This window comes from Mauremys reevesii, linkage group 5 (assembly GCF_016161935.1).
Source record: "Mauremys reevesii isolate NIE-2019 linkage group 5, ASM1616193v1, whole genome shotgun sequence".
Lineage (NCBI taxonomy): Eukaryota > Metazoa > Chordata > Testudines > Geoemydidae > Mauremys > Mauremys reevesii.
This window is the reverse complement of record NC_052627.1, coordinates 27,698,550-27,720,306: the sequence shown is the minus strand read 5'-3', so window position 1 is coordinate 27,720,306 and position 21,757 is coordinate 27,698,550. Positions and strand designations below refer to the sequence as shown.

The 21,757-nt window shown below is 41.7% G+C and overlaps 1 protein-coding gene across 11 annotated transcripts in view; it reads left to right on the top strand.

Moving 5' to 3' along the window:
* The window catches only part of STPG2 (sperm tail PG-rich repeat containing 2), a 410,139-nt gene that overhangs the window by 19,562 nt on the left and 368,820 nt on the right, over window positions 1–21,757 (top strand). For all 11 annotated transcript variants that reach the window (XM_039541569.1, XM_039541574.1, XM_039541571.1 and 8 more), the window contains one exon: window positions 19,422–19,537. In XM_039541569.1, coding sequence (XP_039397503.1) covers window positions 19,422–19,537 — 116 coding nt within the window. The remainder of the gene's footprint in view (window positions 1–19,421; window positions 19,538–21,757) is intronic.

Genomic DNA, 21,757 nt, shown 5'->3' with positions numbered 1-21,757 from the left:
TTAAAATAAAGATAATATATAAATATAACTATATAAAAAATAAAAAGAGAAGGTCACAAAAAAAACTAGAAGAAAAGTAAATAGTAAGCTGCATTTCATTGGTTCTCTCATCGCGTGGAGGTTTGTTCGCGAGGGGGAAACGAAAGAGGAAGCGAGGAAGCCAGGAGCGCCGAAAGACCATCACGCCTACGCATCCATAGCAGACTAGCATACTGGCTGCATGCATTGCAATGCATCCTGGTCTGCTGGTCTCTACCCCAGCCCATGCGGTCTTTCCTGGTCTGCAGTGCAGTCTTACTGCATCCAGTCTGGGCTCGGCACGTAGTCAAATTATGCAAGTTGTTTATGGTTTATAGTTTATTAGTTAACAATGGTTAAATATAAACATGACCGCAATAAATATGCCAGAGAACAAGCAGAGTCAAGAAGTCCACAGGCTGCTAAATGCTGCACATCGCTCGCTGCGCTGAGCTTTCTTCTGGCTGCTGGCGCTGCTGCTTGCAAGCTGCTTGCAGCTTTAGCTAAGCAGCAACTGGGAGGCAGTATGCAACCAGGACTTTGTGCACAGTAGTTGCTCCAGTGGCTTACTAGGACAATGTGGCTCTCTTTGCAATCTGCAATTCCGCTATGAGAATTCTCGAGAGAATTCGGGACTCTGAGAGCTCTCTCTTAGACTCCTCTCCTGTCTGTTGGTTAACTGAAACTGACTGGACTGTTTTTACTGTCTGAACACATGTACTGTTCAACTGCTGTGTTCACTTTTCACATGTTCACTTTCACATCACCTTCCCCACTACACCCCTCGCCTGCAGAAAAGACCAAAGACCATAGGCCAAGAAAAGGCAAAGACAGAGACAGAGCGAGGAACTGAACAGAGAAGACAAGGGAGAGAGGGAGCGCAGGCAGCAGAGAGGGAGGAGAGCAGAGAGCAGGCACAGCAGGAGGCTGGTGAGGGAGGGAGAGCAGGTGCAGGCAGGAGAAGACGCGAACTCGACTCAAGTGCTGCTAGGTCAGCAGAGCGCGCTCAGCAGAGGCTTGCCCCCCTTGTAGATGAGGACCGCTCCGCCTGAAGTGCAGTGCATCTGCAACCGCCTGCCAAGGCCTGTCTGCCCTGTGCCCCCTCCGCCCCCCCTGCAGGAAGTCCTGTCGGGGCCCAGGGGACGGAGGGGCGGTGAGAACTGTCCACCGACACTAGCAATGACAACTGTCGCTGTCAATTGTACAAGCTCTTTCTACAAGCATTTTTGTAAATTAACCAAAGTTCAAACCCCCAAGTTTGTTTACATTATGCAATTACATTTTTGTTAGTCTGTTAGTGTTTTGGTTTCTGTTGTTCATTTCTGTTCTGTGTTGTTCTGTGGGTTCTGTGTGTGCAACTGCATCAGACTTGCAGACTGCAGTCAGATGTCACTGCAGGTGCTACAGCCACAGCTGCAGGGTCAGCTGCAGGTCAACTGCAGGGTGTGCATGTGCTGCATCCCGGTCTGGTGTATTGTGTATGTGTCCTTCCCTTTGGGCTTCCTTTCCTTGATGTGTGTTGCCTGCAGTGCCACGACCTCCCTGCCATCCCCCCTCACATGCACTCCTCCTGCCACGAGCCCCAAACCCGGACCACATCCAGGCCCCCCCACACATCCCCCCCCACCCCCACCCCCCACCGCCCAATACACCCCCCACCCAACCCCTCAACCCCCCCCCACCCACAGCCCACCCCTTCCCCCCACCTTTCGCCCCACCAACACCACACATGAATCATTCCATGTTTTCCAGAACAAAATGAAATGCAAATTCAACAAAAAAAAAACATGTAAATAACAAACAATTAAACTTAAACATAAAACGAAATATTACTAAAACTAAAAAAAGTAAAAAAGAAGGTTAAAGTCTAGTGAAGTAACTTAAAACAGGGTTTCTCACCAGAAACTCAACTCGGCTATTCTCAAAGCAAGGATGCTGAACTCTCCTGGCTCATATCGCCATTCTTCATATCGGCTCTCAGCTGGCTCTGGCTGCCTCCCACTCCCAGCCTGACAGAGGTCTCGCCAAAGCAGCAGCCTCTCAACAGCCAGATTGTCCAGCACACAGCAAGCAGAGCAGCAGTCTCTCACTTCTGCATATTTGCACACTCCAGCATCGAGGTCCTCACCATCACCTGATCTCCGGTCCGAGCGTCCATGACCACCACCATCCTTCTGTCACTCACTGGCCACCCACAGCCACTATTTTGAGGCTGCGGGTCCCGAGTTTGAAGAGTTCAGTGTCAGTGTCTGCACAGGGCTGTAGGGGGGTTGGCGAGGGAGGGGTAGGCAGGGGCACTGGGGGTCCCCAACCGTTATTTGCATCACCAAGTGCCTGAACACCTGTGGACCCGTCTAAACAGAACCCTCCGCCTGACCTGGCCGCTGCCACAGAAACGCTGCCCACACCACCGGCTGATGATGCGCAACAGCCCCACCCGTGTTGGTGTACTGCCTGGCCTGGTATGGTCCCGCCACCCCTTGAATGCTGGTTAAAAGCTAGCCCGCCGGGCCATTGGGATAGATGCAGTGCCCATCTCTGGATGGGGACCATTGTTGATCCATCCATCCGCGCGGGTTTGGGCACCATTGTGGATGGCAAAGCTATGATGGACACAACCCACGCCACAGTTACTCGCACGGAGCAGTTACTGGGGCAGTTGCTTGACAGGCTGCTGGCGCTCCAGAGCATGGTAGCAGCACTGATGGTATGTTTGCTGGTCAGGCGTGGCTGCCACAGCGGGCGTGCAGGCTGTGGCAGGGCAAGTTCCCGCATGCACACAGTTCTCGCTTCTGCCCCAGGGCAGCCTGCTGTGTGGTCCTCACAGCAGCAGCACTCCACCCAGCCAAAGCCACCATCCCCTGCCCAATCCCCAGACCTCCCAGACCTGTGTCTTCCACCAGTCCCCAGATCCGCTTGCCACACCCACTGCCCCCTCCACATGCCCACCACTCCGCCCACACTGCATGAACTCCACCCATCTCCTCCGGTGCTCTCACTGCCTCTCAGGCGCCCGCCACTGAAGAGGCTGCTCTGGCGCTCCTCTCTGTGCCAGTTTCTCAGCTACTCGCTGGGTGCTGTGGATCTGCTCGTGGCGGGTGGGCGACCATGTGTGCAGCGAGACGATGATGCGTGCTGTGGAGCGCGCGCGCAGCGGGGCGGCCGCGCTTCAAGGTGCTGAAGAAGCGCCAGCAGAATTTCAGAAGAAGCGCTTTTCGGATTTCAGCGCCCGAAATTTTCCTGAAATGGGGAGCGGGATTGGCAGAAAACTGCAATGGAAAAATTAGGCCATGAATGTGGGGAAAGGAGGATTCAAATGATGGATTGGACACAATTCAATTGGGCCCCGTGAATGTGGATACAGATTCGACTTAAGTATTATTTAGTAAGGAAACACAAAGATTTTGTATTAAGGTTCGATCCACAAAAATACACAAATTTAGACTTAAATAGTCCTGTAGTGTAGACAAGCCCTCAGAGGTTGAGCTTGTGCAGAGGAGTGAGGGCTGTATGGAAGCCTGCTGTTGCTGTAAGCTTGCATTGTACAATATTCTTGTGTAAGAGAGGAATGAATACATATCTTGATGAAAGATAAGCAGCCCAGTGTGTGTTTATGACTGTGAAACTACCTAAACTAGCCAGGCAGTGCAATTCACTGGGTAGTGATGAAGGTGTCCTGTGAGTGTCCCAGTCAGTGGCATTTGTCTTGAACAAGATGCAATACAAAATTCTGTATTTTAGCAGAATGGCATATAATCACTGTTCTTTATTACAGTTACATTGTGGTTTTGAGTCATTTACATATAGCCCTTTTTACTCAGAACTTCACCTTATTCATAGTAATGGGAGACTGTAATTTTTAGTTTATAATTAACAAAAATAAATGTGGGAATAATTCAGCACTTCTTTATAGTTAGTGTTTATTCCCTGAAACTATTTTTTCCAGCAAGTGCATTAGGGGGCAGCAGAGTCATTAAGTTGACTCTGTTCCTAATGATTTCCAAGTGTTATATGCTAACATTGAACAGGAGTTGAAGTTGTTAGCTTTTCCATTTGAAATCCCATCTTCTATGAGTGTATTATGCTGCTACTACAGCAGAGTCTTCATGTAATACTTCACATTTTCAAAGCACTATGCAAACATAAATAACCTCACAAAATACCTGGGCCAGAAACGTAAATTTTATTTCAGTTTACTGATAGGTTTAAATGACATTCAGAGCCGCACAGTAAAATTAGTGTTTGAGCTTGGATCAGATTTAAGAATTCCTCGCTCTCAGACCTCAGATGTTTCACTGGAGCATTCGACCTTACTGTATGTTGGTTGTTTAAAAGGGGGTGGGGGGAGCACTCTGGCAAAAGCTTGCTATACAAGGTTTTATTCAAAATTCACATTTCTGTATAAGTTTAAAAAAATCATATTTATTTAGACATTTTACATTCTAAATGTAAAAGAATAAATTAAAGTATTCTGGTTTCCAAAGAACTTTAAATGGTTTTGATTTTTAAAAAATTGTAAATAAATTATTAACTGATAAATCTGAATAATTTTTTAACATTTTGATCCATACTGAGATTAATGGACGCAATAGGGTTTCTGAAATTTTCAATAGAGAATTCTGTACAAGTTGCTTTATAAATGCCAAGTGGTGCTGTAAATCATTTTTAAAATAATACTGTGGCTATGATGGAGTTGAAGAAAGTTTTCTTCACCACCAATATAGTTTTGTCAAAGTCCTGACTACTAGATCTCTATATTGTATATATATTTGGGGTGTCTTCACCCTGACACTATCAAGTGTTTTGCACTGTGAGACTTTTCTATCTATTTTGTGGACAAGTCTGATTGTATTCATAGAGAGTTGACTGCTTCCGAGGTAACTGTTCTGTGATGAGAGGAGACAAGAAATGTTGAGAGGTTCTGTCAGAGCTTTGGATTTTAGTCTACAAACTAGGTCTGTATCCTTGACTGGTTGAAGAATGGGGGGAAAAACAATTTACCTTGCAAGGGAATACAGAAGAATATCAGTTCTCTTATTGATGGGGATTATCAACACCTCTCTATACAAGGTGCTTAAGTGCTTTTCTAAATAAGAACCTGAGTGTAGATAATCTTGCCAATTATTCCTGTCTCTAACTTGCTTTCTTTAGGAATAGGTAATAAGTTAACAGTGTGGCAGCTCTGCATTTTTTTTTTGGTGCTTGTGGGTGGTTTTTTTTGAGTCCTCCGATTTCCTCGATTTTAGCCTGATTTTAGATCTGGATACCATTTTTGGGAATGGGCACAGACAAGGGGTAAGAGCATGGCTGTGCTGAAGGCAACGATAAAACTCCTACTGACTTGGCTTACAGCCTTGTTTGGGATAGAAGTAATCATGTTTAAGTATTTTCATTCTTCTGTGTCTGACTGGGCTCAAAGGGTCAAACTGGGCAACTGCTCATTTGTCTTGAGGGCTCTCTAATGCAGAGGTACTATGAGGCTGTGATTTGTAACTTTTGTTTCGATATAGAAACAGTTTGTTATATATTACAGATGATAATCTTTCTAACTGCGATAAGTAGTTTCTGTAGGATTTGTTAATAACTTGATTTTGATAATATTGCTTGTGGGACTACATAAGCAATAACAATCCCAGTCTGTTTTCATCAGTGAATATACACGGCAGACATACACCAGCATTTCAAAACTGGAGAGTTTTATTGTACTAATAAATGAGTTCCTTTTTTTTATAATAATTTCTCTGAAAATTTGATTTTTAGAACACCTATATATTTACAAAAGTTGTATCCATTTAAATTATATTTTTTCCTTATTGTTTCCCTTCATCCAATAAGAGGCTTAGTTAACAAAGCAATATAAAACAATATTAGAAAAGAAATAAATGATAAAAAAGCTCAAACAAAGTTGACAATATATGTGAAATATTTTTCAGGTATTCTTTTCTTTCAGTACGTATATGCAGTGCCGGTGGTAGTCTATTTTTCTATTTCTGCTTTCTCTTTTTCCTAGATTACTGAGTTTCTTTGTGCATAGAGAGATGGTGTGGGAGAGCTGTATAGCTTTTTCATTATATTAATGTTGCACTACTTTAGTCTAGACCTTCCCTTGTGATCCTTCTTTCCCTCATCTGCTACTGTTCTCATGTCACTCCCCTGGGTTGGCCTAGTCTTTTCCCATGGGTACTATTTTGGATAGCAATTGAATTCCCAAAGCACTCTGAATTTCAACCTGATCTAAGGCCTCAGTCCAGCAAAGCACTTAAGCAAGTGCAGAACTATAAGCATGTGAGTAGCCCTGATGACTACTACTCCCATGAAGAAAAGGAGTACTTGTGGCACCTTAGAGACTAACAAATTTATTTCAGCATGAGCTTTCGTGAGCTACAGCTCACTTCTTCGGATGCATAGAATGGAACACAGAGACAGGAGATATTTATACATACAGAGAACATGAAAATGTGGAAGTATGCATACCAACAGGAAGAGTCTAATCAATTGAGATGAGCTATCATCAGCAGGAGAAAACAAACTTTTGAAGTGATAATTAAGATGACCCATAGAAGGTGTGAGGAGAACTTAACATAGGGAAATAGATTCAATTAGTGTAATGACCCAACCATTCCCAGTCTCTGTTTAAGCCTGAGTTAATTGTATCTAATTTGCATATTAATTTGAGTTCAGCAGTCTCTCTTTGGAGTCTATTTTTGAAGTTTTTTTGTTGCAGAATTGCCGCCTTCAAGTCTGTCACTGAGTGGTTAGAGAGGTTGAAGTGTTCTCCCACTGGTTTTTGAATGTTATGATTCCTGATGTCAGATTTGTGTCCATTTATTCTTTTGCGTAGAGACTGTCCGGTTTGGCCAATGTACATGGCAGAGGGGCATTGCTGGCACATGATGGCATATATCACGTTGGTAGATGTGCAGGTGAACGAGCCCCTGATGGCGTGGCTGATGTGATTAGGTCCTATGATAGTGTCACTTGAATAGATATGTGGACAGAGCTGGCATCGGGCTTTGTTGCAAGGATAGGTTTCTGGGTTAGTGTTTCTGTTGTATGGTGTGCGGTTGCTGGTGAGTATTTGCTTCAGGTTGGGAGGCTGTCTATAAGCGAGGACTGGCCTGTCTCCCAAGATCTGTGAGAGTGAGGGATCATCTTTAAGGATAGGTTGTAGATCTTTGATGATGCACTGGAGAGGTTTTAGTTGGGGGCTGTAGGTGATGGCTAGTGGCGTTCTGTTGTTTTCTTTGTTGGGCCTGTCCTGTAGTAGGTGGCTTCTGGGTACTCTTCTGGCTCTGTCAATCTGTTTCTTCACTTCAGCAGGTGGGTATTGTAGTTTTAAGAATGCTTGATAGAGATCTTGTAGGTGTTTATCTCTGTCTGAGGGATTGGAGCAAATACGGTTGTATCTTAGAGCTTGGCTGTAGACAATGGATCGTGTGGTGTGTCCTGGATGGAAGCTGGAGGCATGTAGGTAAGTATAGCAGTCAGTGGGTTTCCGGTATAGGGTGGTGTTTATGTGACCATCGCTTATTAGCACAGTAGTGTCTAGGAAATGGACCGCTTGTGTGGATTGGTCTAGGCTGAGGTTGATGGTGGGATGGAAATTTGTTAAAATCACAGTGGAATTCCTCGAGGGCTTCTTTTCCATGAGTCCAGATGATGATGATGTCATCAATGTAGCGCAAGTAGAGTAGGGGCGTTAGGGAACGAGAGCTAAGGAAGCATTGTTCTAAGTCAGCCATAAAGATGTTGGCATACTGTGGGGCCATGCGGGTACCCATAGCAGTGCCGCTGACTTGAAGGTATATATTGCCCCCAAATGTGAAATGTGGGTGAGGACAAAGTCACAAAGTTCAGCCACCAGGTTAGCCGTGATATTATCAGGGATACTATTCCTGATGGCTTGCATTCCATCTTTGTGTGGAATGTTGGTGTAGAGGGCTTCCACATCCATAGTGGCCAGGATGGTGTTTTCTGGAAGATCACCGATGGATTGTAGTTTCCTTAGGAAGTCAGTGGTGTCTCGAAGATAGCTGGAAGTGCTGGTAGCATAGGGCCTGAGGAGAGAGTCCACATAGCCAGACAGTCCTGCTGTTAAGGTGCCAATGCTTGAGATGATGGGGCGTCCAGGATTTCCAGGTTTATGGATCTTGGGTAGCAAATAGAATACACCTGGTCGGGGTTCTAGGCATGTGTTTGTACAGATCTGTTCCTGTGCTTTCTCAGGGAGTTTTTTGAGCAGATGGTGTAGTTTCTTTTGGTAATCATCAGTGGGATCAGAGGGTAATGGCCTGTAGAAGTGGAGTTAGAGAGCTGCCTAGCAGCCTCTTGTTCATATTCCGATCTATTCATGATGACGACAGCACCTCCTTTGTCAGCCTTTTTGATTATGATGTCAGAATTGTTCTTGAGGCTGTTGATGGCATTGTGTTCAGCACAGCTTAGGTTATGGGGCAAGTGATGCTGCTTTTCCACAATTTCAGCCCGTGCACGTTGACAGAAGCAATCTATGTAGAAGTCCAGTCTGTTGTTTTGACCCTCAGGAGGAGTCCATGCAGAGTCCTTTTTATTATAGCGTTGGCAGGAAGGATTCTGTGGGTTAGTATGTTATTCAGAGGTGTGTTGGAAGTATTCTTTGAGTCGGAGACGGTGAAAGTAGGATTCTAGGTCACCGCAGAACTGTATCATGTTCGTGGGTCTGGAAGGACAAAAGGAGAGGCCCCGAGATAGGACAGATTCTTCTGCTGGGCTAAGAGAATAGCTGGAAAGATTAACAATATTGTTGGGTGGGTTAAGGGAGCTACTGTTGTGGCTCCTTGTGGCATGTAGCAGTTTAGTGTCCTTTTTCTTTTGTAGAGAAGCAAAGTTTGTGTTGTAAATGGCTTGTCTAGTTTTTGTAAAGTCTATTGTAAGGGTCCAGTGCGGGGGCTCGGCCCTCTCAGGTGCGGCCGGGAGCCAGGCCGCCTCACTACACGGCGGCAATCAGCAGTCAGTCTCTGAAGGTCCAGGGGTTCCGCCCCTCAGGCAGGGGCTGAACAAAAGGCACACAGTCAATAAAGCCCAGCCCCTCAGTCAGGGCGGGCAGCAACCAGCAGTTCTAGGCTCAGACCCTCAGGCAGGGGCTGAGCACACATAGTCAGTAGATTAAGCCCAGGCCCGCAGTCAGGGCGGGCAGCAAATAGCAGTCTGAGCTCAGACCTTACAGCAGGAGCTGAGCACACAGAGTCAATAAGGTACGCCCAGGCCCTTAGTCGGGGGGGGGGCAGCAAACAGCAGTTCTAGGCTCAGGTCCTTACAGCAGGAGCTGAGCACCCAGAGTCAATAAGGTAAGCCCAGGCCCTCAGTCAGGGCGGGGCAGCGAACAGCAGTTCTAGGCTCAGGTCCTTACAGCAGGAGCTGAGCACCCAGAGTCAATAAGGTAAGCCCAGGCCCTCAGTCAGGGCGGGGCAGCACAACAGCAGTTCTAGGCTCAGATCCTTACAGCAGGAGCTGAGCAGCAACAATAGTCAGTAAGCCCAAGCCCTAGGTCAGGGCAGGGCAACAACCAATAGTTCAAGGGGCTCAGGTCCTTGTCTGAGGAGCTGAGCAACAACACTAGTTCAGAGGCCCAGGTCCTTGTATCAGGAGCTGAGCAGCAATCAGGCAAGTGCAGGCTTCTGTGCCTGCGCGCTGGTGTAAGGAGGAGACTGCCACCCGTGAGTGGGGTGGCAGGGGGGACACAGGCCCACCCACTCCACTGTGTCCCAGCCCGGGGCCCTATTAGCGGCTACCACTGCCGCTGGTCAGTGGGGTCCTGACCGCAACACACTGACATGGGCACCTTGGTGCCTACAGCCTGACAGGGGTCGGCTACCCCCGGGCTACACTCCATCTCCCCCTCTATGGGTACCTGCTCGTCTCTGGGGTCGGGCGCGGGGTCCCACACCATGGGCTCCCCGACGTGTGGAGGGCTGGCTGGCTCGGGCTGCTCCTCAGGACTTGCGTCGGGGTAGCGCTCGAACGGCTCCTCGGGGTACCGGGCTCGGGGCAGGCTCGGCCAGTCCTCCTCAGGGTACCGGGCTCGGGGCAGGCTCGGCCAGTCCTCCTCAGGGTACCGGGCTCGGGGCAGGCTCGGCCAGTCCTCCTCCAGATACCTGGCTTGGGGAAGGCTCGGTCCGTCCACCTCCGGATACCAGGCTCGGTCCAGCGGGAGCTCGGTCAGGAGCGTCTATCCTCTCCAGCCGCCGGGCAACAACTGAGCGTTGGGGCTGGGCCTTTATACTTCCAGTCCCGCCCCTTGACTTCCGGGGGGCGGGGACAGGCGGTGGTGGCTCCGCCCACTGAGGTGGCTGTTCTGGTTCCTCCCTCTCAGGTGCGGCCGGGAGCCAGGCCGCCTCACTACATCTATCCATGAGGAAGTTTGTGTAGAAGGTTGGTTTTTCATGAGAGTATCTAGTTTTGAGAGTTCAGTCTTAATCTTCCCCTATTTGCTGTATAGGATGTTGATCAGGTGGTTTCACAGTTTCTTTGAGAGTGTGTGGCACAATCTGTCAGCATAGTCTGTGTGATATGTAGATTGTAATGGATTTTTTACCTTTAGTCCTTTTGGTATGATGTCCATCTGTTTACATTTGGAAAGGAAGATGATGTCTGTCTGTATCTGTACAAGTTTTTTCATTAAGTTGATGGATTTCCACTCCATACGGCTAAATGCAGTGCCTTGCATAATGACAGGTTTCAGAGTAGCAGCCGTGTTAGTCTGTATCCGAAGAAGTGAGCTGTAGCTCACAAAAGCTCATGCTGAAATAAATTTGTTAGTCTCTAACGTGCCACAAGTACTCGTTTTCTTTTTGAGGATACAGACTAACACGGCTGCTACTCTGAAACCTTCTACTCACATGCTTTAAGATAAACATATTTAGGTACTTTGGTGGATTGGGGTTGCTTGTATGCAGTACTAATAAAAATCTGTCACTCCTCCTTGTGATACTGGGCCAGATCCTTTGCTACTGATGGAGCTCTGCAGAGACTTTCATGAAAATAACCATTTTTATAATACAAATACTTAAGTTGTTTAAACTGGTGTGTCAGTGCTCTAAGAGTTAGTTTTTAAAAAAGTAGTGGTTTGTTTTCTGTGTTTCTTCCAGGGAGCCATGTGAAGGGTTGACATGTTGGCAGCTGCTGTAGAGATGTACTGGTGGGAGTCTCAGGCTGGGACTTAGGGAACTCTTTGGAAATCGGGCTGTTTGCCCATAAAATACAGGTTGGAGGGAAATGTGCAGGTACAATGTGATGAGGACAGACTGGAGGAATAGAGCAGCAAATGGAGAGGTCTGACCTGAGAGCTGCTCTCTATGCTGAAGTAACAGGATCTGAAAAAAGGCTTACTCCCATTGTGAAGATGGTGGCATTAGCAGCGCAAGTTAGGAAAAGGGAAGAAAAATAGCTAAATGAGGTGCATGCTTTTTTTAAAAAAAGATTTCTTTAAATATAATTTAAAATACATTTATACAAAATTATAGTTTATTTCACAAATTACATATTTCATGAAGTAGTGTAAGTGAGCAGGTTATAAAGGCTCCGTAAGCCCAATGTGTGCGCATGTGTATGCCGTTAGTTTGTCCACATCTTTAGGCAATTAGGTCACAGTTTTAATCCAAGCCATTTTATGACTACACATACATAAAGTTTTAGGTAACATTTTAGAATATGAAACACGTATTTTGCTTCCATTTAAAACTGCATGTGGAATCATCCCAAATCTGCTTTTCAAAGCTGGGTTTTCAAGCTAAGAATATGGCTGGAGTTTGACACTGACATATTAGCTAACGTTGGAATCATGCTGGGAACTACCTGCGTGCTTCAACACTGGAAGGCAGTCCATTAGTGCCTGAAATTAATGCACTCTGGGACTTTTAATTCTTCACAGAATCTATTTCCATATTTAATTACGGGAAAGTCATAGAAAAAAGTTACAAAGCACCTTCTTCATCTATTTCATTGTCAACGGGAGTGGCGATTAGTAATTCTTCTTCAAGTTATACTGCAATGTTCACTTAAAATAATGCAGCTCCTTGCTGAGTTTGCTTCAATTAAGCCATATTTTATTTGCTAATGACTTACCAAGTTGACAATGACCTTGAAGTTGGTATTGTCAACACTTCTTGGCATAAAGAGCTTGGTGATTTAGAGTTATTAAGAGTGCATCAATTTATTCTTCAGTCTATGACAGTATTTCTAAAAGGCTTTTTAATTCCATTACAGATGGGATATTTTACCTGAGTAATGCACAGGGTAGTGAGTTAAGTAGTAGTCAATTTATATTATTTTTAATGCAGAGTTTTAATCTGCGTATGTAAGACAATGATTTTTTTAAAAGTGTTTTGAGTTTGAAAAGGAATAGGCAGTTATTGGATCACCTTTAAAATTGCTTTCATTGTGGAACTGCTTGAATCACTAAAAATGCTCTTTCTTGATGTCAGATGTTTGTGGGCTCCAAGATTCTTGCATATTTCTAAACATATAAGTATTGGATTTCAGTGTGGAATGAAAAAAGCATACTGTATGACACTCCATCAGAAAAAAAATCTCAACAATTAAAAAAATATATGCGTAAATGATTTCATCTTTGTCAAAGCCATTGGTGACAGTAAAATTGAGCTTAGTAATAAATGAAAAGTTAATTCTTTATGAAGTTTGTTCATTAACCTTAAATACAAGAGATTCAGTAATTCATTTACATTTATATTGGTTTATAACTTTGTATAGTTTTGTCAGATAATCATGCCATAATAGTAAAACTAAAGGTCTGCATAATTGTGAAGTAAGCTATAGTGGCTGAGTAGAAAGTTTTAGGTCATTAAAATAACATATAGGACAAATCAGTGTGATAATGAACTTTAGAGTGTCTGTCATTAAAACTACTTCTGTTTTTCTCAATACATGTTTTTTCCACACTCCCCCTTTCGGAAGGTGATGGTGCATGTCTTTTTAATCCAAATACACAATGCATACATAATTAAACTGCCAACTCATGCAGGTTTGCCTTTGGGGATTTTATCATTACTTAGTTTCTATTTCCTGAAATTTTGTATATTAGTTAGTGTCTGTCTTCAAGTGAAGAAAGGCCTTGCATAGTGAGCTCAGAAGACAAGCAGCTGGTAATGCTACATATTTTTTTAAAAGTAAAAACATAATTTCATTAAAATGTAATTTTCCTGATTGATGCATTTTAATTCCTTTATTTTTGTGTTTCCTTACTTGATTTGATTTTGGCTCTGTATGCTGAATATACATTATTTTTATTTGTTTTTCATTGAGCAACCATTTTCCTCATCCATATCTCTAAAAATTGACCTTTTTTATATTGTCTTAAAAATGAGTAATTTACTGTAAAAATTAACTTCAATGGAACCATACCATAACTGAAAAAATCAGATAACCCTTTTCCTTCCTCATGCTATCCCTTTACTCTCACAGGGTCACATCTAAAATTATAGTATAAGGTCTTTGGAATAGGGACTGTACCATTGTATCTGTCCTATAAAGTGCCTAACACACTTCTGAATTCTGAATAAATGATATATAATAAATGAAAATACATCTGTTCCTTACATACTCAATTTCCAGTAATTAGCAAACTAAGGCCCAATTCAAGATGGCACTTAAGCATGTGTGTAAAGCACAAATATGAATGTTATTTTGAGCTTCTGTAAACTAAATAATGCAATTCTAAAATTGCTCACTGATCGAATCATATGTCTTAAACATTTTACTGTATAAAGCATTACTAAAGGCATTTATAGCAATATTTTGAAGTTGGGATAACATAGTTATTAAGTACTGAGCACAGGTTGCTTAAGACATTTTTTTTATTAATACATATCCGATTAATTTTCTTTCCTACCACTATTAGTTCTTTACATAATATATGCTAAAAATAAGTTAGTAAGGGAGCAAGACAAATAATTTTCCCATTAATCACGCAGTGTGTTTGAATTTAAAAAATGCATAGAAAATATTTTTAATTTAGTGTCCTTTTCAATTTTTCATGGAAGATAATTTTTAAATATAGGGTGAAATCATGCCTTATTTAAATCAGTGGTAAAACTCTCATTAACTACAGTGGAATAAGCCAGAGTTTTTAAAGTAAGCTTTGTATGAAGTAGGAGAATCCCTGCTGTAACTTTTTAATGTCTCTTAATTTTTTATTTTTTATATGATTTCCAATACCACTATCATTAAACACACCATCCATTTTATTTATAGGATAACAAAAGGACTTTGTATATACTTCAGGGACATTCAGGATATAACAATTTCAATACAAATGTGTCCTTAATATATACTTCTGAATAGAATTTAAATATAGGCCAGATACTCTTGCAGTGTATGAAGTTATTTGCTTGCCAGGTATTGCTTCTGTTGAGAGAAAAACAAAAACATATGAATGACATGATGTCCTAGTAACATGACAGTCTACTTGTGTCAATTTTCCTTCCTAATGGGCCTTGATATCCTTGCTATAGCTCTGAGTATTTTTTAAAATGTCCGTTGTTCATACCCCACAACCTTGCTATTTTCACAGCACCTGTTCTTCTGGACAGGATTCCATTTGAAGGACATTTATACTTCACCCATTAAGTGGTCAAAAAAATTAAGACTGACTGATGTGAGGCCATTCTCACCCAATGTCTCCACAGGGCATGGACAATATGTTGGAGTTTAGGGCTATCAAACTTTGTGGGTCCTCTGACACCTAGCCAGAGTGGTTCAAATGGACAGGACTTTTCCTGCTGTGGGAAGGTTCTGCTCCATGCACAGATCCCCACAGGATGATCTGGCCCTAATCTTTTCCAATTAAATGAAGTCAGCTCTAGCCAGATCTGAACAATGGCATTATTTACAGTTGTGGCAGTATATTAGAACAATAGTAAATGGTGCCTGACAGAAGCCACCTGATGGTGCTAAAGCCCTGTTAACTGCGAAAATTAGATGTAGTGCTCACCAATAATCTATTTTATATAATGATTCTATATATATAATAGTGGCATCTTATGCCAGTCATAGGCGGTGAAAGTGAGGTAGAGGTGTACAAGAAAGGAAAATATTTTGGTTTCTTAGTTTTGTAATAGTTGACAAAATTTTATGTAAAATTTATAAGCATTTGAATTTTAATCTATAGCGGGCATCCCTGAAAATGGGTAGAATTGGTCCAGGAATTATACATTTTTGACAAAGGAGTCAGAACTATGTGCGACATTTTATCCCTATGTTTTCAGATCTGTGAAGTCATGTGCATATTGGGAAAAGATGACAGGGAAGACGATCATCCTTCTGAACAAGGACTTTTGCTAATCAAACTTTGTTCGTACTAAACAGTATATGTGCTTGGACTAACATTTCACCAAGGACGGCATCCTAGACGCAGAGTCCATTAATGGTGGCAAAGAGAATAATTTTTAAGATATTGGAAAGACAGAGCTCCCACAACAGATGTTGAATGGACAGTTAGCCTTACTCAGATTGCATCTCTTGGGATAATGATTTTTTTCATATGCAAGGAAGGGAGATCTATTTGAAAACATGTGGAAACCATTTATGGATTATACTGATGAGTGTGCAAAAAGAACAGAAGTATTTGTGGCACCTTAAACAGTAGGAAGATATATATGTATACATACACACACAGAACATGTCTGGATTATCTAGTAGTTTCAGATAGCCAAGCATACAGATTTGTAATATGCATTCTCAAATGCAGTGTCACTTAAACAGATGGGACTTGGAGCCATACTGGAGTCAGGGTTCTAGTCCCAGGGATGCTAGACGTATTCTTGAACAAGCTGTTAAATGAGGAGAATATTTGCCTAACTTTTAAGTCTGAGGCCTTGCTTAATAGTAAGTTTACATAATTATGAACACGAGTCACTGGAAGGTGCTTGGCTGATTTACAGGTCTGGATTAATGTATGAAAATATATGCTGCACTGTATTTGTTAGGTGAATTACTATATAGGGAAGATGAAACCTTTAAATACGCATTCCACCATCAAGTGTTCTGCTCCTTCTTTTGGTTATTTAGCAAGGTTTTGTTTTATTCTCTGGGCAAGTGGTAGTAGGAGTGTGCATGTTTTCAGGTAGATGAGAGTAACAGTATTCTCCAATGGTGTTGTAAGCATATGCGTTATGAGTCTTGCCCAGCATCACATGGGATGTCTATGACAGATTGAGTAATAGAGCCCAGCTGTTGTAGGTCATAGTTCAGTGCCTGAAACACAATACTTCTTGCAACCCTCTGCCTCATTCACTCTCCACCCTTTGAACTGGATAAGGCAGAGGTCATGTAGAAAAGAATGTGGTCCTGTAACTAAACACTGTACCATAATGCATACACTCAGAAGGTTGCAAGGACGACCCTGAATCTGCTAACTTTTTTGAAGATGTGACTTTACAACTTTAATCTTCTTTTTCATGTCATTTTTAAATGTCATTTACTATATTTTTTTAAAAAGGAAGCTGGAAAAAAACTCTTTGCATCATGGAATAATGATGACTTATTCATGGGTCATCAGCAAGGTTTGAATTCAGGACCTCAAGATTCACAGGACAGATCTCTACCACTTATATTATGAGAGTAATTGATAGCAGTAATAGGCTGTTATCTTCTATGTGGAGCAGTCATTAGAGGGAGGCTCAGCACATTTTGTCTGTGACTTACACATCTATTTTCTAGACATCAGAACTTTGGGAATCAAGATTCCTTGGTTAGATTCCTGGTTTTGGAAGGGAGTGTGATCTAGTAGTTTCAGATAGCCAAGCATACAGATTTGTAATATTCATTCTCAAATGCAGTGTCACTTAAATGGATGGGACTTGGAGCCATATTGGAGTCAGGGTTCTAGTCCCAGGGATGCTAGATGTGTTCTTGTACAATCTGTTATGTCCCCTTTCTGTAAAACGAGGAGAACATTTGCTTACCTTCTAAGTCTGAGGCCTTGCTTAATAGTAAGTTTACATAATTATGAACACCAGTCTCTGGAAGGTGCTTGGCTGAAATATAGAAAAGACTCCTTCCCCTACGCCAGAGGGAAAGGGATGCTGTTGTGCATGTGTTCCATCTGAAGTTCCAGCTCTGTGCCTGCTACAAAGAAACCCAAGTGGGGCATGAGAGAGCATACTTGGGGCATGAGCATGTAGGTATTCTGTGGGGCTGGGGCATGCTTAGTGCAGATAGAATGTCTGAAAATTCTAGCAGCAAACCTCTAAAAACACTTACTCATAAGTGAAGATGATGATTTTTAGAGATTTATAAGTCATGAAGTTCTGGGTGGATTTTCTTGGGGAGAGCAAAAGGCACCTCTCTGACTCCAGGACTGACTTCCTCTTGATGTTAAAGTCCCTGTTCCAAACCGTGGAAGAATTAGAGTTCTTCAAAGAAACAATGATTTTTCAATATAGGGAAAGCTACCTATTTTTCTCTAACTTGGTTCTTAAAAATTGCTGAACTGTTTTTGCCAAAAGTTTTAAAAAACTCAAAAGACCAGGCATGGGAAATTTCAGCCTGAATGGTTGTTTAGCACTATTTTAAGCAGCTGAAAATGGGCTTATGTCATCCTTGATTAGAGGCACTGCTACATATCTGCCTAATATACCACTTTTTCCACTGTAACCTTATTTATCTGTCTTGTATACCAGTAATGTGTATCCAAGGATCACTGTCCCATCATGTTTTTGAGAGAGAAGTTACATTCATTCTGGTTCCGGTTTTAAGTTTCTGGAATTGTTGTAAAAAACTTTATATTTTTTGTTTGGAATTTTCAAAGGTACTTTAGGGTCAGGTGTTCAACTCCTATTGAATTTCATACCCGACTTTCTCAAACCCCTTTATAAATTGCAGCCTCTGTTCCTAGTTATTCCTTAATGTTTGTCCTTTTAAATGTTTGACATGAAATTGGGTGAAATTCAGGGGTCTTGACTGAGCTTTACTTCAAATATTTGAGTACATCTGAATGCAAAACTCAGGTGTTAACAACCAAACCAAATACAAGGTTTGCACAAACACTCTGTGAACCAAAGTTGGTGAGTTTTTCACAGCTGTACATATTTTCTCCAGCCATTTAAGACTCATGACCCATGCGTAAATTATTTATGTAACCAATGACCTAGGCACAAATTTGAAATAGGAGCATAACATGAATGGATAGTGGGGCAGAACGATGTGACATGAAGATGAAATTTAAATTGTTTGACATGCCCTTCATTAAGGGACCTGTCTCTTCTGGTCTACATTATCTGAAGTCCACTGAGTGTTATATGAGAGGACATGCATTTGACTGCTAGAGTGATGAGTGTGTGGCTGCATATACATGGTATAATTGGACAGAAAATGGATGAGTGGCATGGAGGGCTAAAGCTTATTACTTGATTCAGAATGCTGTATCTAAGTTTTGGCATATTTGTCCTTTTCGTATTTTGTGTTACATGGGGTTATTAGTCCATATATTTTGGAGGGGAACTGCTAATGGGCACCTGCTTTTTCACATCAATTATGGATGTGTCTCTGAGAAAGCTACAGACCGTTTACCTGATGTGTCAAGGTCTGACTAGGGAGCTATTCTGTATGTGAAAGCTAAAATGAGGGCACTAGCTTGAGTAAATACAGAAATAAATATGGTCATTTTAGGAGAGATGTGGATTTATAAATACTACTTGCAGATTTATCTATGTGCACTAGAGCTGGCGGGGAAACTGAATTTTGGTTCCTCAGAAATATTTTTCTCCCAATTTGGGATGAAAAGCCAAAATCTCAAACATGATCATGGTACTGAGATTCACAATATTCCACCAAAACATGGTGTTTCCAAAATGAACTGTGCTCCCTGGGATTTCCGGCTGCCCACCGAATGAGAGTCTGGTCAGTTTCACACCAGCTACTAAGAAGTGAAACTGATAAGAATTATGTCAAATTCAGTCCTCACTTCCATAGTCTCCAGCTCCATGGCAGTCAGCCTGGTAGGCTGATGGGGAGCCTGGGAAGCCTTGGGTTCTTAGTAGCCCTCCTGGTGAGCTGAAGGGGAGCTGGCGATCCCAAGCTCTGAGGCTTCTGGCTTAGCAGGGTGCCGAGGAGCCAGGTGGGCAAGCAGGCAGGAAACATCCCTTGGGGCCATCAGACGTTTTGTTGTAATAGAACTGTTTCCACAAAATGTTTGTTTTCGATAAGTTGGCAGATTTAGACAAAAACAAGTTTTTCTGGAATTTTTATGATCAGCTCAGATGTACACAAACCAGGATGCAGTATAACAACATTTGAATCACACTTGGGAAACAGATCTGTCTATATATTTTTAAGTTTATGTGTGTTAGAGATCAGGGGTAGAAAATTTGGCCCACAAACTGTAAAATGTCTTTATCTTTATTTTTCAGAATGGTACGTATTCTGCCATGAAGTATAAAGGAGTACATTTTGGTAATTTAACAGGAAAACGTAGTGAATTTAAGGCTCAAGCAGGGCCTGGACCTGGAGAGTATGACATAACTCAGTAAGTAACAATATGCCATTTTTTACCTTGTCTATTAATTCCAAAAAGAGGTAGTCTTCAAATTAATTTCAATGACATAATTATTTAGTTTGACTTGTATTATACAAAAGAATTGGTTATCCATCCCAAGCTAATAATTATTAAAAATTGAGGGGCACAGCTTAAAGTATGGAGATACACAGTTAAGATTGCCAAACAATGCCACCTACCCAGACAATTCCACTTATTTACTTGGGAAATTCACATTAAGAATTGTCTATGTTGCTTATTGTCCAGAAGCAATGAAAATACAATTTAAAAGGTTTGTTTTAGTGACAAGCAGGATAGTCAGTGATTGCAAAAGTATAAACTTCCTTCAGAAGCTCTTGTGTGCTATGACTAAAACTTGAATTCTAAACGATAGGAAACCTGCACACTACAGGACAATGGATGAGAAATATATTATAGTGATACTCATGCCTGACTAGTGTAATATGTCAGTAGCCATGTTCAGAGCAGGGTAAAGATTCTTTCAGTCTTACTCCACTTATTAGGCTCTCACTAACTGTCTATTCTGCTATATAAAAAATGAATATGTATCTGCTCCTTTTTTGTGTTGTAACTGAGCAACTGCTTAAGTCCTTTATCTCCTGGCATATGAAAAAGAAGGGTTTGTATATTAGCCCTTAATTTAAAAATGACTTTCAATGGTATTTAGGTGCCTAACCTGCATAGGCACTTTGGTGCCTATATGCATCTTTAGATATCAAAATACATTTGTAAATCTGGCCTTAAGTGCCTAAATCAGTTTTTAAAATGGGACTAAGTATGTCTATACTACGGTGGCACAGCTATGGTGTTGCACCTCCACCACAGTACCACTCTAGAGTAGACACTTCATAGATTAATGAAAGGGACTTTCCATCAGTGTAGTTAATCCTCTTCTCTGAGGGGCTGTAATTAGGACACTGGAAGAATTCATCCGCTGATGTAACTATGTCTACACCAGAAATTAAGTCGACCAAAGTATGTTGCACAGAGTGTGAAATTTTTCACAGCCCTGAGCAAGGTAGCTAGGTTGATCTAATTTTTAAGTGTAGACCATGCTGTAGGCTCCTAAGTCTCTTAGAGGGTAAAAAAAAATTCAAGCTTCTATCTGGTACTTATGGGGCCAGAAACTAACCCAAGATATGCATATTCAGTTCACATTGATGGCAGTCAGTATTTGTGGATGAGCTTTGACAGCAGAATTTGTCTGAGTGGTCTAATGTTTAGCATTCTCTGCAGGTAGGCTTAAATTTTAATTCTATAAAGAGTGAACTTTAATGCTTGATGGACTTAAGCATGTACTTCATTGTTTTCTTGAATCGTGGCCTGTGTTTTTAGAATTTTAGAATGTACTTAAAATTAAACCTGTGCTTAAATGATCTGCTGAATAAGGACCAGGTGATATCTGCCACAGAATTTTAAATTTTAAAACTGATGCTTGAAGAAATGGTGAATTGATTAGGAAGTGGTAGAGATAAATATTTACAGCTAATTTTAACATACCTTAGCTACAGGTTGATTGGTGTTAATCTGCTAGTCGAGTATCTGTCATGATTTAATTCTTTTCCAGCCTTCTGTAGGTCTCTTGGAATGCCAGGCAAGAGGATGACATTTTAAGTAACCAATAGAAATAATTTTATCTTTTTAAAGGACCTCTCCTTGAAATCTGTGCCTCTCTGTATTTAAATTATAAAGGAGTTCTCTTCTGAGCATTGCCACTATAAAATTCAAAAGCCTCTCAGTATTTTAAATGTTTGTGCTATAAATAGGCAGATAAATAGGTTATAAATACATTACAGTATTAGTTACTTTAACTGTAGATTTAATACTGTAAGAACCTTATAAGTCACTTGAGGCTTTGCTTTTCAATGCACATACATCTAATAGGACAGAAACCCTAACTTGTCTGGCTTTGATTTTTAGCTTTTTCTCCTTTGCATTGTTGCGAGACTCAACCTGTGATAATGACTACATAGTTTTGAATATGAAAAAGTAACAAACCAAAATTAGTGAAACATGATTTGTGTGGCTTCTGCAGGTTTATAGTGTAATTGTACAATATGTTTATACCCTCCCATTAGTGAGTAATCCTGTCTTTCATTAAATATTACAAACAGCAGCTGTTTGTTATATAGTCAAAGGACAAAAGGCTTTCACTAGGCGTATTTACATGTTCAGGCATTTAAAACTGGA